The 15,860-nt window shown below is 45.4% G+C and overlaps 1 protein-coding gene across 9 annotated transcripts in view; it reads left to right on the forward strand.

The window, feature by feature from the left end:
* The window catches only part of syne1b (spectrin repeat containing, nuclear envelope 1b), a 500,086-nt gene that overhangs the window by 283,378 nt on the left and 200,848 nt on the right, over window positions 1-15,860 (forward strand). For all 9 annotated transcript variants that reach the window (XM_072265605.1, XM_072265607.1, XM_072265609.1 and 6 more), the window contains 6 exons: window positions 549-701; window positions 2,778-2,945; window positions 4,636-4,812; window positions 8,046-8,192; window positions 10,692-10,817; window positions 14,044-14,220. In XM_072265605.1, the coding sequence (XP_072121706.1) occupies window positions 549-701; window positions 2,778-2,945; window positions 4,636-4,812; window positions 8,046-8,192; window positions 10,692-10,817; window positions 14,044-14,220 (948 nt within the window). The remainder of the gene's footprint in view (window positions 1-548; window positions 702-2,777; window positions 2,946-4,635; window positions 4,813-8,045; window positions 8,193-10,691; window positions 10,818-14,043; window positions 14,221-15,860) is intronic.

Consider the following 15,860-nt stretch of genomic DNA (forward strand, 5'->3'; position numbering starts at 1 on the left):
TCTCTGCCTTACATATACCTGGTGACCTGGCCTCCACAGCTGTCTGTCGCCATGAACTTCACAGACTTTTGTGTGGGCCTGGGAACGTTTAGAGCTGTAAACGAGCCCCAAGGAGAAGCTGCTTATCGGTGAGCTGATCATTTACCATTACTTGACTGAGCGGACTCTCAGCTTCTCAGTCAGAGCTCTGCGCCGAGCAGCATAGCCTCACTGCTGTTTCAGAACCAGGTCTACTGAAGCTAAGGCCACCAGAGGTGGAGTGAGGGAGATTCAAGATGGGCCAGGTTCCAACATTTCTCCAAAATGCCCCGAGAAAATTGAATTCCATGCTGAATACCCTCAATCTGAACCTGCTATAGTGGAAATCAGATGAAAGAAGTAAACCCTAGTGCTCTTAATGGTAATCAACTTCTCTGAAAATATCCTTCTGACACATTTTGCTCAATAGATAAGACAATTGTTTTCTTCTGATAGTCTAATAATATTTAATCTCAGAACAAGACTGTGGCCATGCCATGCTCTAAGTAACCCTCTTTTCCCTGCTTCAGGCCATCCAGCAGACGATTGTGTCTCACGAGCCGGGCATAAGGTTGGTGATCGAGAAAGGCGAGGCAGTCTTTGAGCTGATTCACGACCCCATCGTCAGTGACAACCTGAAGAAACTGCTGTCCAACTATCAGGAGCTGTGCTCCACGGTGACAGTAAGTGAACCAGGGTTGCTGTGAAGGTCTCAGAGTTGGGATATTGGTTCAGGGTCTGGGCTCAGGATGAGAGACTGAGGGTCAGGTATAAGCTCCAAGAACAGGGTAAGAGGCAGCAGAGTCAAGGTAAAGATCCCGAGGTTGGGATAAGTGCCTCACATTGAGAATGAGAGTTGCATTGAACCTAAGGTGAGGCTGGGTGTGATAGACACATGATCAGAGCGAGGCTCCCGAGCACAGCCATGCACCTCAGGGTCTTAGTACAGCCTGGGGTAATAATGAGTCCTGTCAAACTGGGTCTTTACTGTCTTATAGTCAGTGTAGGGGACATGAGGTATGAGGGTCAAGGTGAGGACCCACTTTCAGGACCGCTCAAAAACCTCAGGGTCTGTATGTTGCTCAAGGTCACGGTCAGGACCTGCGGACTGGAGAGATTACTCATGGTCAGGGGTATGAATTCGAAGGGCTTCCATCAAGCAAGAGGTGTAGAAGCCTGAAACTCCACACCATGCAGGTTCAGGAAACACTACCTCCCTTCAACCGTTCAGTTCTTCTGCAGACCTGAGTAACCCTAATCTTTCCTCAGCAATGGAACACTACAGAACCAACCCATCCACTACAATCACATTCTTGGACTTGTCTCTGATTTTATTTTGGCAATAATGTTTTGTATTGCATGTTTTCCCCCTCCCTTCTTCAATATCTTGGATAATTGATAGTCCATGCGTTGCCTGAACCTACACGTCTGTGATTTACTTATTTCGAGTTACAGCACGGCTGCAGGCCCTAACAGCCCAACGAACCCCGCACCACCTAATTACATCCATGTGACCAGATAACCAACCAATCTGTATGTCTTTGGAGTGTGGGAGGAAACCAGGGCACCTGGAGGAAACCCATGTGGTCATGGGGAGAACGTACAAACTCCTTACAGATAGTGCTGGGAATTGAACCTGGGTCGTTGGTGCTGTAACAGCATTATGCTAACTGCTACACTACCTCGCCGCCCTGTACCTTACCACACTTGTGCATGGGACAATACACTCGTCTTGACTTGAGCGAGGTGCCCCGAGGTGCAGAGAAAGCTTCAGTGTTAGGGTAGGAACGCCAGAGTCAGAGGGTTGGAGATTGCTCCAGGCTTGGATTGATTACCATGGAGTTAGGGCAATGGCCTTGGTTACGTACTCCAGGTACAGGGCCAGGGTACTCCGGGTATTGGGCTCTTTAGGAATGGGTGTGCTTTATAGGCTGATTGGTGGGGACTCTGGGATCAGATTGATTAACCTGGAGTCAGGGTGAGGAGCCCAGGGCAGGGTGGGTACAGATTCAAAATTATAATTTAAGAATCACAGGGTTAAAGTAAGAATTCTTTGGTCAGTGTATGGGAGACAGTGCTTTTCCTTGGAGAGAAGGCATCCGGAGCTGAATCTGCTGCTCAGGATCACTAATCCCCTGACAGTGGTGTTCACACCCTGACTCTGGAGCTTTGTCTCTACTTTGGGGCACTTGGCTCTCATAATTCCTACCATGACCCAGCATAGGTGCCAGAGTAAGATGCCCAGAACAAGTGGTTGGCTCCAGCAGTCAAGATGAAGAACCCAGGATAAAGATAAGGACCCTTCTGTGAGGATGAAGATACTATGGTCAGTAATAATGGTCCCAGAGCTGGGGAAAAGCTCCAGGCCTCAGTACTTGACCTCTTTCAGTCTCTTCACTAACGCATCGATAGCCGTATAGGAATTGATTGGATCTCTGTAAGATTCCATCGTCCCATTCAGTGCACTCTGAAGTGACCCAGTTCCATATGTAGTTGTATTAGCATCTATTCAAGACAAGCTTGTCTACGATGTCCAGACACTAGGTATAGAATTTAAAGGATCTCGGCATGAACCATCAACTCTTTATTTCTCTCCATAGATGCTGCCTGACCTGCTGAGTTCCTCCAGCATTTTGTGCATGTTATTCTAGATTTCCAGCGTCTGCAGAATCCCTTGTATTTATAGAATTTAATATTTCTCACCCACTGTTCAAGATATGGCGACCAATGTTACGCTGTTCCGTCTCTCTCCACCAAAGGTCTGCATGCAGAATCTGGAAGAGAAACTGAGGGAGCATGAGGATTATCACAGCAACCTGCAGGAGGTAGAAAAGTGGCTGCTACAGATCTCCACCAGACTGGTGGCCCACGACACCACCCAGAGCACCAACCTGGAGATGGCAACCCAGCACTTGGCGAGGCACAAGGTGTGTGGTAATTGGTAACTAGTGTATCATTGTCACATGTAGTGAAAAGGTTTGTTTGCGTTGCTATTCATACAGATCATTCCATACAAGTACATTGAGTTAGTTAAAAGGAAGTTCAAATTTATTCATACATACCCGGGGTGTAAGTGCCAAGTGAATTAGCATTATGCAAATAGGACAAGCACAGATTAGATAAACTTAAATTAACATAATTTATAGCTAGTTTACACAACAACATAAATGAAAATAAACATAACGACATTAGTGTAACGAGGGAAATATAGTCCGAGGTAATATTAGGGTTTTTCAAGTCAGGAACCTGATGGCAGTGGGGAAGAAGCTGCTGTTGAACCTTGAGATGTGGGTCTTCAGGACCCTGTACTTGCCGGCTGAGGGCACCAATGAGAAGAGGATGATGGATGTCACCTTCCTGAGACATCGCCTCTCTATAGATGCCCTCGATGGGGAGGAGAGCTGGCTGTACCCATTACACAACTGGCTGAGTAGACCACTCTCTGTAGAGAAACAGTAACAAAATTGTGCTAGGTGCAGGCTTGAGAGGCCGCTTGTGCCCCTCTCTGTTCTTTGTATCTGGCTGAGTACAGAAGACCTAGGTGTAAAATGTAAGTATGGGTTTAGAGAGGGTTAAAGCAAGTGGTGTGACAGTCTAGAGCTGAGCTCTGTAGCCACTTGGTTACTTAGACAATGGTGGGAAGCTGGAACTGTGTCTCCTCACAGGTTTTATCTGTTGAAAACAGAATATTAGGCAAAGTTATGAGTTTCTGGGCCAAGATTTACGCCTAGGAAATTCCAACTAGATCTGGATAAATTGCAGGCTTTGGCTGTTAAGTGGCAAATGTGATTGTGCATGCCAGGCCATAACTATCTCTGCCCACCCCCCCGTCAGTCAAAGATACACTCAGACTCACTCTCTCATTGCCACTGCTAGTCAGAAATGTCACTGACCAACAGCATAAACAGTCTGGGTACAAGAGGGGTTCAGAATCCACACATTTTCTAGTAGTGACTTGCCTCCTGGGTCTCCAAAGCCTTTGTATGATCTACGAAACACGTCAGGGTTTGAGTGTAGTGCTAAAGAAAGTGAGTGACTGTAATTTAGGAAATCCAGTGGTACCCTGCAGCCCAGCACCAGGTCCTTCACAGTGGACATACGCCATCTCTCCACTTTTCTTTAGTGTGTGCTATCTAAAGATGCACCGCAGTAATTGCGGAGGTGTCACTGACAGCATTTCCCTGCACACAATCTCTGTCTCTTGGGTGGGGCAGGCATACGGGAACACAAAAATCCGTACCTTCCCCTCGGTCACACATCTACCTATTTCACTGTTTCTTCTCCACCATTGGATCAAGGCTCATGAATAATGTATCAAACAACATTATTGGACATAATGTTGTCCTGGTTGCTGAGGTTCAGCAAGCTGGCTCACTGCCAACATCTTGAAGGTAATTTGGGTGGCAATAATCATCAATCATGTCAGTGCCACTGATATCCAATGAGTAAAAATAGGCAGGAAAATGGAATTAAAACACTCTCAAGTCTAACTGAAATGGGATGGCAGCAAAAATGGTTCACTGCCGCTGGGTTTCTATTTGAAGCTCGATTGCCTTTGTGTACTTTATACTGTATCTCCCAGTTGACTTGGTGTTCCACTCTGCTCTCTCTCAACAGCCAATCATGGAAGAGATAGCAGGTTTTGAACATGCCTTAGCAAGCTTGAAAAGCAAAGGAGACAGCCTGATCGCCAACTGTGCTGAGGAGCTTCAAGGGAAGTTTAAGCACCAGGTCCAAGGTCACCTGCAGGGGATCCGGGACAGCTACTCCGCCATCTGTAGCACGGCTCAGAGGGTAAACACCCACCACACTCATCTGAACTTGTTTGTGTTCATTTCTTCAATGTTGCCTCCTGTCAGTGACTCTTCCTGATCCTTGTGGAATCATTCTTCCCCTGATACTCCCTTTCAAAGCAAACCATTTTGGGATGGGGTAGTGTGGGGAAGGAGAGCAGGGGGGGACTATGTTACAAATTATAGCCCTTTCTCTGTTCTGCTTACAGCATAGAACAGCAGAGCTCAGAACAGGACCTTGGGACCATGATGTCTGTGCTGAACATAATGCAAAATTAATTAAATCTCTTCTTTCCGCACGTGATCTATATCCCTCAATTCCTGCATATTCATGCGTCTATCTAAAAGCCTCTTAAATGCCACTATTGAATCTGCTTCCTCCACTGCCTGCAGCAGCCTATTCCAGCCAATTATTGCTCTGTGTGGAAAATAAAACCCACCCTGCATATCGCCTTTACTCATTCTCTCTCTTAAATGCATGCTCTCTTATATTTGACATTTCTACCCTAGGAAAAGGATTTTGATTGGTTACTCTATCTATGCCCCTCAAAGTTCTATGCCTCTCAAAGTTCTATAAACACCTGCCAAGTCTTCCCTCCGCCTCCAACGCTGACATGATTATCCAGCCTCTCCTTCGTTCTACAAGATGGCAGCGCACATATTCGCAGCAGCCTCTCCAGTTCCTACCAACGGTGAAATTTCCTTCCTGAAGAAGGGAGCTGGCCTGAAATGTCGATTGTTTGTTCATTTCCATAGGTGCTGCCTGACCTGCTGAGTTCCTGCAGCCTTCTGTGTCTGTGTGTGTATGTGCTGTGATGATATTTCTTATCCTGTTCAGCCATCCTATGATCAAAAAACACTGTTAAACATAAAGAAAACTAAAATCTGCAAGTCTAACTTGCTAGTGTACAGAATAAGGAAGGTGCTGTGTAGTTAGAGACTAAAGTGGGGATTGGGCGTTCTCTCCCTGCCACGGCCTACTACAACTACTTTGGGAAGTGGTTTGGTGGTTGTCAGAACCGATGTGCTTGAATGCAGAAGCCTGGTGAGCACACTGGTGTTAAAGTGAGACTTAAAGTGGATCCCTGCAGACCCACACTGACATCAATTCTACTTGCTAGTGTTTATTTGCTTGATTACCCCCGTCTGTGTCTTAACCAGCAGGAGATGAGAGACTGTCGCACACTTGTCCTGAAAGAAACATGGCTTCAGGATACCATTGCAAACTCAGCCTTCTAGCTAAAAGGTCTAATCTCCCTTTGGGGGGGGACCTCTAGCAAGACCCCTGTGTCTGGTATGTATGTGAATACCTCGGTAGTAATGGTCCATCGCTCACCGCAGATAGTTTTTAAACGGTGAAGTGGTACGCCTTCAACTTACTGAGGGAGTTCACTGCCATTGTGATTATTGCTGTTTACATTCTCTCCTGTGCTAGTGCTGGGGAAGTGCTGCAGGAGCTCTACAGCGCCATCTGTGGCCTCGAAGCCACTCACCCCAATGGTGTTTTCATTGTTACTGGTGACTTCAACCATATCAATTGAAGAACAGTTCTACCAAATTTCTACCAGCATGTCAACTTTGTAGCCAGAGGAGAGAATCTATTAGACCTGGTTTACACCACCATTCGTGGCACCTACAAGGCTGCTACCCTGTTCTCACCAGTGATATTCAGACCATTTTGCTCATCCCTGCATACGGGTTATTTGAGTCGAACTAGTTCACAGGGAGATCAGGACCTTGCCAAAAGGTGCTACCTCAGCGCTGCAAGACTGCTTTGAAATCACAGACTGGAGCATATTCAGGGAGGCATCTACCTACCATCATCATGTCAACATTGATGAATATGTGGGGGTCCATGACTGGCCAAATAGGAAAGTGTGGGTGGAATAAGAGGGTGTTACTGTGAATAAACGCTACACTGCCATGGCAAACCAGAAATCGTGGCTGGCTGCAGAGGTTCACACACCACTTAGGGACTGGAATGCAGCTTTCAAATCAGGGGACAGGATGATTCTAACGTCAGCAAGACCCGCATTCTCCCCGCCATCATGAAAGCAAAGCATGAGTACGTACAGCAAATCCACAGACACCTTTGTGACACCAGGGACGTGCAGCGCATGGAGCAAGGTATACAAACCATAACTGATTACAAGTCCACCCTGTCCCTGTCCACCAATGCCACTGGTGCCTCCCTTCCTGATAGGCTGAATGCTTTCTATGCACAGTGTGACCAACTGAATGATGTGACACTGAGAGAAGCCCCCTCTCTTCCTAAGGAAAATGCACCGTGTCTGGCTGTGAGAACAACCTGAGTCGCAACATGGACAAGACAAAAGAGATGACTGTGGACACAGGTCAACCACTCTCCATTGCACATTGATGGCTGTGCCGTGGAGAGAGTGAAGAGCACAAAGTTCCTTGTTGTCCACATAATGGATGATCTAACCTGGACCCACAACACCACCTCACTGATCAAGAGAACACAGCAGTGTCTGTGCTTTCTGAGAAGAGTGAGGCGTGCCCCCATTCTAACATGTTTCTACACAAGCACATCGAGAGTGTCCTGTCTGGCCGCATCATTGTTTGGTATGGAAGCTGCAAGGTATCGAGCTGCAAGGTATCGAACTGCAAGACCCTGCACAGGACAGTAAAAACTACGAGAGGATCGTTGGTCTTTCCCTCCCCACTATTTGTACCAGTTACCCGGAGCGTTGCAGACGAAGGCCCAAAGCTTTGTTGAGGATTCTCACCACCCATCCCTTTGACAACCTCTCTGACCCAGGTACAGGAACATCAGGACTGTGACTGCCAGACTGGGTAACAGCTTCTTCCGTAGTCTGTGAGACTAATGAATACCCTGCCACCACCGAGGTCTCGTCACTAGGACAGCGAGCTGTTTACTGTTTTCCTGTGCTCCCCACTACATGCAGTTTGAATTATATTTTATTAAATTATTTATAGTATAGCATTATGGTGTATATGCTGTGTGTGATATATGTTTTGTGTGTGCACTGTGGTCTGGAAAAACGTTGTTTTGTTTGTTTATATATATCCTGGTGAAACTTTGGTACCTTTTCCAAAGTCTCCACATCCTTCCTGTAAAAGTGTGAACAGAATTGCGGACAACAGGCAAATCAGCTAATAATGGTCACTTTGGTGAATGGGCTGGCAGGGGACCCCCAATCACACCTGCGGGTGGCTAACTCTGTTTCTGTTTCACCTCTTCCTCCTCAGCTCTACCAGAGTCTGGAACGCGAGCTCCAGAAGCACGTCAGCCACCAGGACACGCTGCAGCAGTGCCAGACTTGGCTTTGCACCGTGCAGCACGAGCTGGAGGCCCACGCGCACCCAGCCGTCAGCCCCCGGAAATCATTCAAACAGGTAACCGTGCAATTGGCCCAGTGAACCATCCTGGAACGGGTGAGGGAATCTGCCTCGCCTTTGAAATGAGCGTGCAGTGGCGCTGTGTCTAATTCACCAAGTTTCCTTGATATTATCCAAACTATTTGATATTATCCTTGATATTATCCAAACTATGTGGTAAAGGTCCTGTTTGGTGGGGGCGGCAGGTTCCTACATTTAGACTCAGCAGCAATGAAGGAGCAGTGATATTTGCCCTAGAACATGTGTGTTTTGGAGGGGCTAGGTGATCCCTGTAACCTTCTGCTATTCTTGTAATGTGGAGGCCAGAAGTTCAAAAAGCAAAAAGAAGTTCAAAAAGTTCAAAAAACCAGAAGTTCAAATATGATTCTCTGCTTCCTGCAGGTAGTACACACCATGGTCATTTGTGGAGTGAGTAAATATTTAGACTGGTAGATGGAATGTGGATGAAGCAGGCTGTTTTATCCTGTGTAGACAGTTCTTGGATTGGAGCTATTTTCTACCACACTGCTGTTAACGTGTTAAGACCAGCGGTCCCCAACCACCGGGCCGCAGACTGGTACTGGCCCGCAAAGCATGCGCTACCGGGCCGCGAGGAAACGATATGATTTGGCGATATGAGTCAGCTGCACCTTTCCTTATTCCCTGTCACGCCCACTGTTGAGCCATTACGCACGCGAGGTCATCACGCGTCCATGTCAGCGCGGAAAGGAGATCAACTCCTCGAGCTTGCAAATGACGGCGGGCTGAAACGTCTGTTTGACATAACATCTCTGCTGGCATTCTGGATCAAAGTCAAGGCTCAATATCCTGAGATAGCCACGGAAGCACCAAAAACGTTGCTTCCATTTCCAACATATCTCAGTAATGAATGCAACGAAAACTAAATTGCAGAATAGACTGGACATAAGGAACCCCCTTCGAGTATCGCCGTTTCCCATCACCCCTCGATGGCACCGTCTTGTTGCAGGGAAACAAGCCCAGGGCTCCCACTGATTCAGCGATATTGGTGCATTGCAATGATTTTATATGTTCATACGAGGTAAATATGTGCTGTGTGTTTAATATCCAAACGTGACTTAAAATGCTATGATGCTATTGACTTATATAACCATATAACAATTACAGTACGGAAACAGGCCATCTCTGACCTTCTAGTCCGTGCCGAACGCTACTCTCACCTCGTCCCACCGACCTGCACTCAGCCTATAACCCTCCATTCCTCTCCTGTCCATATACCTATCCAATTTAACTTTAAATGATAATATCGAACCTGCTTCTGCCACTTCTACTGGAAATTCAACACTTACTTCAAGCTTCCCTGTTCTCCCCTGATAATTGACTTTTCGCTATATTCATGCGAGGAAAATATGTGCTGTGTGTTTAATATTAAATTCGTTAGATAAACCCTTTTAGAAACGAAATTGAGTGTATTAGCCACTTATCACCAATATTCCAGTCATGATTACCCCACCCCCGAACAGAATCGCCAAAAACGATTTGTAGAAAAATAATCGGCACGTGCACGCAGGTGCAAGTCACACATGCGCACTGATGCCGCGCAAGGATTCATGGTCATTGTAGTCTTTCTCGGGGTAAACCCAACGTATTTGACTGCTACTCTTGTCCGTTGCCAACCCTACCCACGCGCGCCCCCCCGTCGGCTGGTCCGCAAGAATATTGTCAATATGAAACCGGTCCGCAGTACAAAAAAGGTTGGGGACCCCTGGTTAAGACTAAAGCTATTCAGTCCTGTGATCATAACTATGTTTCTCTTAAAATAACCTAGTTCTCCAAAAGTAATTCTTCTTGGTTTATCTTACAAACTACAACTAATGAAAAGTGCAAGGGTAAGTTAACGCAGCTTCAGAAATAGATGCAGAGAGTACAAAAAGGAAGCTATGGCAGGAATTTTATAGCAAGCTGGTTTGGCCACAGCTGTCCAATTCTAACCATAAGGGAAGAAAATGAAGCTCAGAAGTTTATTTGGTTGGCATTGGAGAATGGAGGACTTCAGTTAAAGAGTTTGAGACGGTGCTATTGAGCAAAAAGCATTATAGCATATCCATAACTGTTGAATTTGGGAAGACAACTGCTTATGGAGGTATAAATGGAGGAGAAAGATACAGAGAGAACCTGAGGCCTAGTGAATTAATTCTGAAACTTTAGCCTAAGCAGCTAAAGAACCAGCCACCAATGATGAATGGAAAGGAGTTTTGTATTGATATAAGGCCAAATTAATTTTACTTTATTCAAAATTCATCCAGAATTCATCTGTATTGTAGTAGAAAGATTTGGAAATTAGAAAGATGATACCATAAGGTAAAACCCGAACCCTGGGTCAATTAGAAGTAATTTAATGTTTTTTTTGACTAAATAACTAATCACTTAGTTGAACCAGGCTATTTCCTCAAATATATAGAAGCAGATGCAGATGCAATTACAGCTAATGAGCACAAGGTGTTACTGCTAATAACACTGGACTCCACCTTGTTACAGGTGAAACACTACCGGGCTCTGCAGGAGCAGGCAAGCACGTACATGGAACTTCTCTGCTCCCTGTGTGACCTATCTGACAGCACGGTGAAGAAGGCAGCGGCAGACATCCAACACACCAAACAAATGGTAATTTCATATGTCCCTCTTCTTCAGCTGTTCATTATATATGCAGTACCCATTTTAGGGTGTTTAGGCCAAATGCCATCATATACCCAGTGGCCATTTTATTAGGTATACCTGTACACCTGCTCATTAATGCAAGTATCTAATCAGCCAATCATGCGGCGGCAACTCAATGCATAAAAGCATGCAGACATGGTCAAGAGGATCTGATGTTGTTCAAACCAAACATCAGAACGGGAAAGAAACCTGATTTAAGTGACTTTGACCACAGAATGATCGTTGGTGCCAGATGGGGTGGTTTGAGTATCTCAGAAGCTGCTGATCTCCTGGGTTTACATGCGCAGCACTCTCTGGAGTTTACAGAGATCGGTGGGGAAAAACATCCAGTGAGCAGCAGTTCTGTGGGTGAAAACACCTTGTTAATGAGAGAGGTCAGAGGATGCCCGGACTGGTTCAAGCTGACAGGAAGGCAGTAGTAACTCAAGTAACCATGTGTTTATAACAGTGGTGTGCAGGAGAGCATCTCTGAACACACAACACATCGAACCCTGAAGTGGATGAGATACAGCATCAGAAGTCCACGACTATCCACTCAGTGACCACTTTAATAGGTACAGGGGATATAATACAAGTGGCCACTGAGTGTATATTGCAGTTTTGCAAGCCTGCTTTACAGATCCAAAATACAACACCACAATATGTGTTTCTGTTGGTGAACTCAACTCTGGGCCTGTTTATGTTCATAAAGCAGCATGGGTGACAATTAAGTTTTTACACAATTCATATGGGGTTGGACTTCATAAAAAAAAATCTTGATTGGTCTGTTATAAAAAGTTTGCATTCTGATGCAGCAGAGGACAGTATACAATAGACAATAGGTGCAGGAGTAGGCCATTCAGCCCTTCGAGCCAGCAGCGCCATTCACTGTGATCATGGCTGATCATCTACAATCAGTACCCTGTTCCTGCCTTCTCCCCATATCCCTTGACTCTGCTATCTTTAAGAGCTCTGTCTAACTCTTTCTTGAAAGAATCCGAGAATTGGCCTCCACTGCCTTCTGCGGCAGAGCATTTCACAGAACCACAACCCTCTATGTGAAAAAGTTTTTCCTCAACTCCGTTCTAAATGGTCTACCCCTTATTCTTAAACTGTGGCCTCTGGTTCTAGACTCCCCCACATCGGGAACATGTTTCCTGCCTCTAGCGTGTCCAATCCCTTAATAATCTTATATGTTTCAATCAGATCCCCTCACATCCTTCTAAATTCCAGTGTATACAAGCCCAGTCGCTCCAATCTTTCAACATATGACAGTCCCGCCATCCCGGGAATTAACCTCGTGAACCTACGCTGAAATCTCTCAATAGCTAAAATGTCCTTCCTCAAATTTGGAGACCAAAACTGTACACAATACTCCAGGTGTGGTCTCACCAGGGCCCTGTACAAATGCAGAAGGACCTCTTTGCTCCTATACTCAACTCCCCTTGTTATGAAAGATGAAGAGTGCAGCCTACCTGGGACTTTTATTTGCAGGTGGGTTCCACAGGAGTTTTCTGGTCTAATGATAACACAGAGAGAAAGGGGCTGTCTGTTTATACACTGAACTTTAGACTTGTTGAGGGTGTCCAGTTGTGCAGTATAAATGTCCAAAATGTGGAGTAAGGTAGTCAGTAACGACATCAAGCAGGAAATGATGAGAATGTTGGAGATTGGTACGACATGGAATGAATAACTCTGTTGTGCAGATCTATTTACGGTAAAGCTGGATAAGTGCATTCTAGTAAAAAGAATAGTTCTTGCTTATAGGCTGAGGTTGAATTAGGAAGGTGAGGACCTTTGTATAGGGTATAAACATTGCAATAAACCAGTGGAGCTGAATAGTTTGGTCCTATGATGTAAATTCTGCATGATGTTCTAACAGCACCTAAGGTAAATGCAGAGACTTTGTCAGAATGGAAGGTGGGGGTTACAGAAACAAACACAATAGAACGTGCCGCTTCACTCCAAACGCCATTCATCCAAGTTTTTAAGTCTGATTTGTTTGATAATCATAATTGTTCTTCTCCAAATGAGTTTCAGTGAGTGTTTTCCAGAGCTGCTGGCTGTGTGAAGCTTGGACCAGTTTAGTGGCTGGTGCTTTGAGTGATTAAACAGGTTCTTGCTCAGATTTACTGAAAGTAATACCTAGTGCAGTTGAAGAGGTTAAAAGCCTAACTGGTGATGTCTCCATAACAGGCCATGACAGCCTTCTCTGCAACGACCCCAGTTACCAAACCAGTAGTGTGTGAAGTGCATCAATCCAGGTTTAACCTATGTTCCACAAACACCTAATACCACATCAGCTGAGGCAGGCAAAAAGATCAGAACATATAGAAGCAGGGGAAGATCATTCAGCTGTTGAGTGAGACCATGGCTGCTCTTTTGCCTTGGTGCCATTTTCCTGCAAAATAAACCCATATCCTTGATTCTCTCAATTTCCACCCATTCTTCTCAACCTCTTTCTAGTGCCTTATTTCCACCACTTAAAACTATCATGTCTTCCTTTGAAACCTGGTCTAATAAGGTTTTACCACTCTACAATCTCTAGAAAGTGAAATTCATAATGTAGAAAGAGATGAAAAGAAGCTGAAAGCCTCCCACTTACACAGCTCTCTTCAGGATCCCAGGAATCCCACAGGGATTTATATACAACCAATTATTTTTAATTCTTCTTGAAGATGTAATGTAGGAATAGCAATGGCCAATTTCCATACAGGAGAGTGTGTGTGTGTGTGTGTGTGTGTGTGTGTGTGTGTGTGTGTGTGTGTGTGTGTGTGTGTGTGTGTGTGTGTGTGTGTGTGTGTGTGTGTGTGTGTGTGTGTGTGTGTGTGTTAAAGAGCAATGTAATAACGGCCAGAATATCCCTTTGTAAATATTCGTTCAGTGATAAATATCAACCAGGACACTGAGAAGAACTTCCCTGCCCTTGGCTGAATAGAACCCTGAAATCTTGATATAACAACTCATGTAAAAATGTTAACCCCCACATTACTCAGTGAGTAATTCTTTGGAGACCTAGCCTAAACGTTGCACTCGTGTTACTGGTGTGGGACCCAGAGCCTACCTAAGGGATTCTTTCATGGATTTGCACCAGTACATTATCACTGCTCTACATTCCATCTCTGCCCACTGCTGTGACATCCGTGTGCTGATGTATTCACGAGTAATGAAGCAAGGCTGCTCTGTATTTCAGATTGAGCAGCACCTGGTTAGGTCGCAGGAGCTGGCCCTGGGTTGGGAGGAAATAAAACGACACAAAGCAGAGCTCTCAGCTTACTTTCTGGACACTGAGCAGCAGCTCCAAAGTCTGAAGAGGAGATCTGCGGAACTAGAGCTGAAGATTGCCCAGAAATTGTTGGCTCAGGTGCAGGTAAGGAATTAACAAAACCTATTAGATACACCAGGTTGTCCTTTCAGAGGAATAGAGCTTCTTCACCCGATGAGTGGTACACTCATTCAGTTAGATATGACTCACCCTCATTTACCAAAATATCTTTTGCTCTCCCTAACTAAGCAAAATGTATTGACCCCAGACTTGAATGTCCAGTTGACCTGCAGCATCCACAGTCTTTTACAGATGCGAATTTCAGATTTACACTTGTAATTTGTGGAAGTTGCTTCTGAATTTCACTCTTGTCTCTGAGGTTAATGTTATGACTCCCCACAGAAAGAAGTAATTTCTCTGCATCTCATGATCAGATCCCTTAATCATTTCCAACTCCTTCAATGAGTCACTGCTCAACTTGCAGTGTCCATGAAAACACCACCTTTTCTCATACATTCACCAGTGAGGCACAAGCAAGGGGCCGAGCCTTCCAGCCCAGCGTGCTTATGTCTCACCAACAGAAGCCCCGACGTCTACAATGACTTCTGCCTTGTAGCTACCAGCCACTGAGCTTGGATCAGGGTAAGTTCCACACACACATACCCACACACACACGTTTATAAGAAGTACGTACATTCTCCGTGTTCCTGCGTGAGTTTTCTCCTGGTTCTCCACTTGCCTCCTCCGTTCCAAAGGTGCACGGATTAAGGCTTGCAAGTTGTAGGCATGCTATGTTGCTGCCGGAAGCATCGCAACTCTTGCAGGCTGCCCCCAGCAGAATCTTCAAACTGTGTTGGTCGTTGAGGCAAACAAGTTTCTGTAGGTGCTGGAAGTCCATAGCAACACACACAAGGTGCTGGAGGAATCTCAGCAGGTCAGGCAGCATCTGTGGAGAGGAATGAACAGTCGACATTTCGGGCCAAGACCCTTTATCTGTCCTGATGCTGGCTGAAGTGATGGGAGCCAACCAGTCTGCCATCAAGTGCTCGAGGACCATACTGGAACTGGGGCGGGCAACCAGTGGTACTGGGGCAACACTGCCTCATTACCCTTCATGAGAAAAAATATCTAATATTGGAGATGGTAGGAACTGTGCTAGGTTCTTTTCAAATGACAATTATCTTTACTTTTTGTTTTTAAGCATTTCCAGTAAAAACGATCTCTGCATAATCATTTGATCTAGTGCTGCCTCCACTTGATTGAGACTGATTCACTACAGTGAGTTTTTGTTAATTATCACTGTAAAGACATGGACAACAATAAGAATGGAACATATAAGGTGGTCTGCTGATAAGGATAGCCTTGTGTTTAGTAGTCAAACACCTTGCTTCTCCATGTGGTTCAGCCATCACATACCAGCTTCCATCTGACCCCCCCCCCCCCATACAGCTATATATCGGCAAACTTTTCTCTTCCCTCTCAATATGAAGGGTCTTGAACCGAAAGATTGACCTGCAGCTTTTGCCTCCACAGCTGCTTGATGTCTTGAGTCTTTCAAACATTTTTTTTTGTTCTGGATTCCAACATCTGCAATTTCTTTGGTCCTCAAATGTTTTTTCTTCCCCACTAATTCACTTCTCAGAATGTGGCTGTTGCTGACAAGACCCATTACTGAGCGGTCCGGTCGTGAACCATTACTTATAATGGCTGTAGTCCCTTCAGTGAAGACTCTCCCACAGAGACCT

Source organism: Mobula birostris, chromosome 8 (assembly GCF_030028105.1).
Source record: "Mobula birostris isolate sMobBir1 chromosome 8, sMobBir1.hap1, whole genome shotgun sequence".
NCBI classification, from domain to species: Eukaryota; Metazoa; Chordata; class Chondrichthyes; order Myliobatiformes; family Myliobatidae; genus Mobula; species Mobula birostris.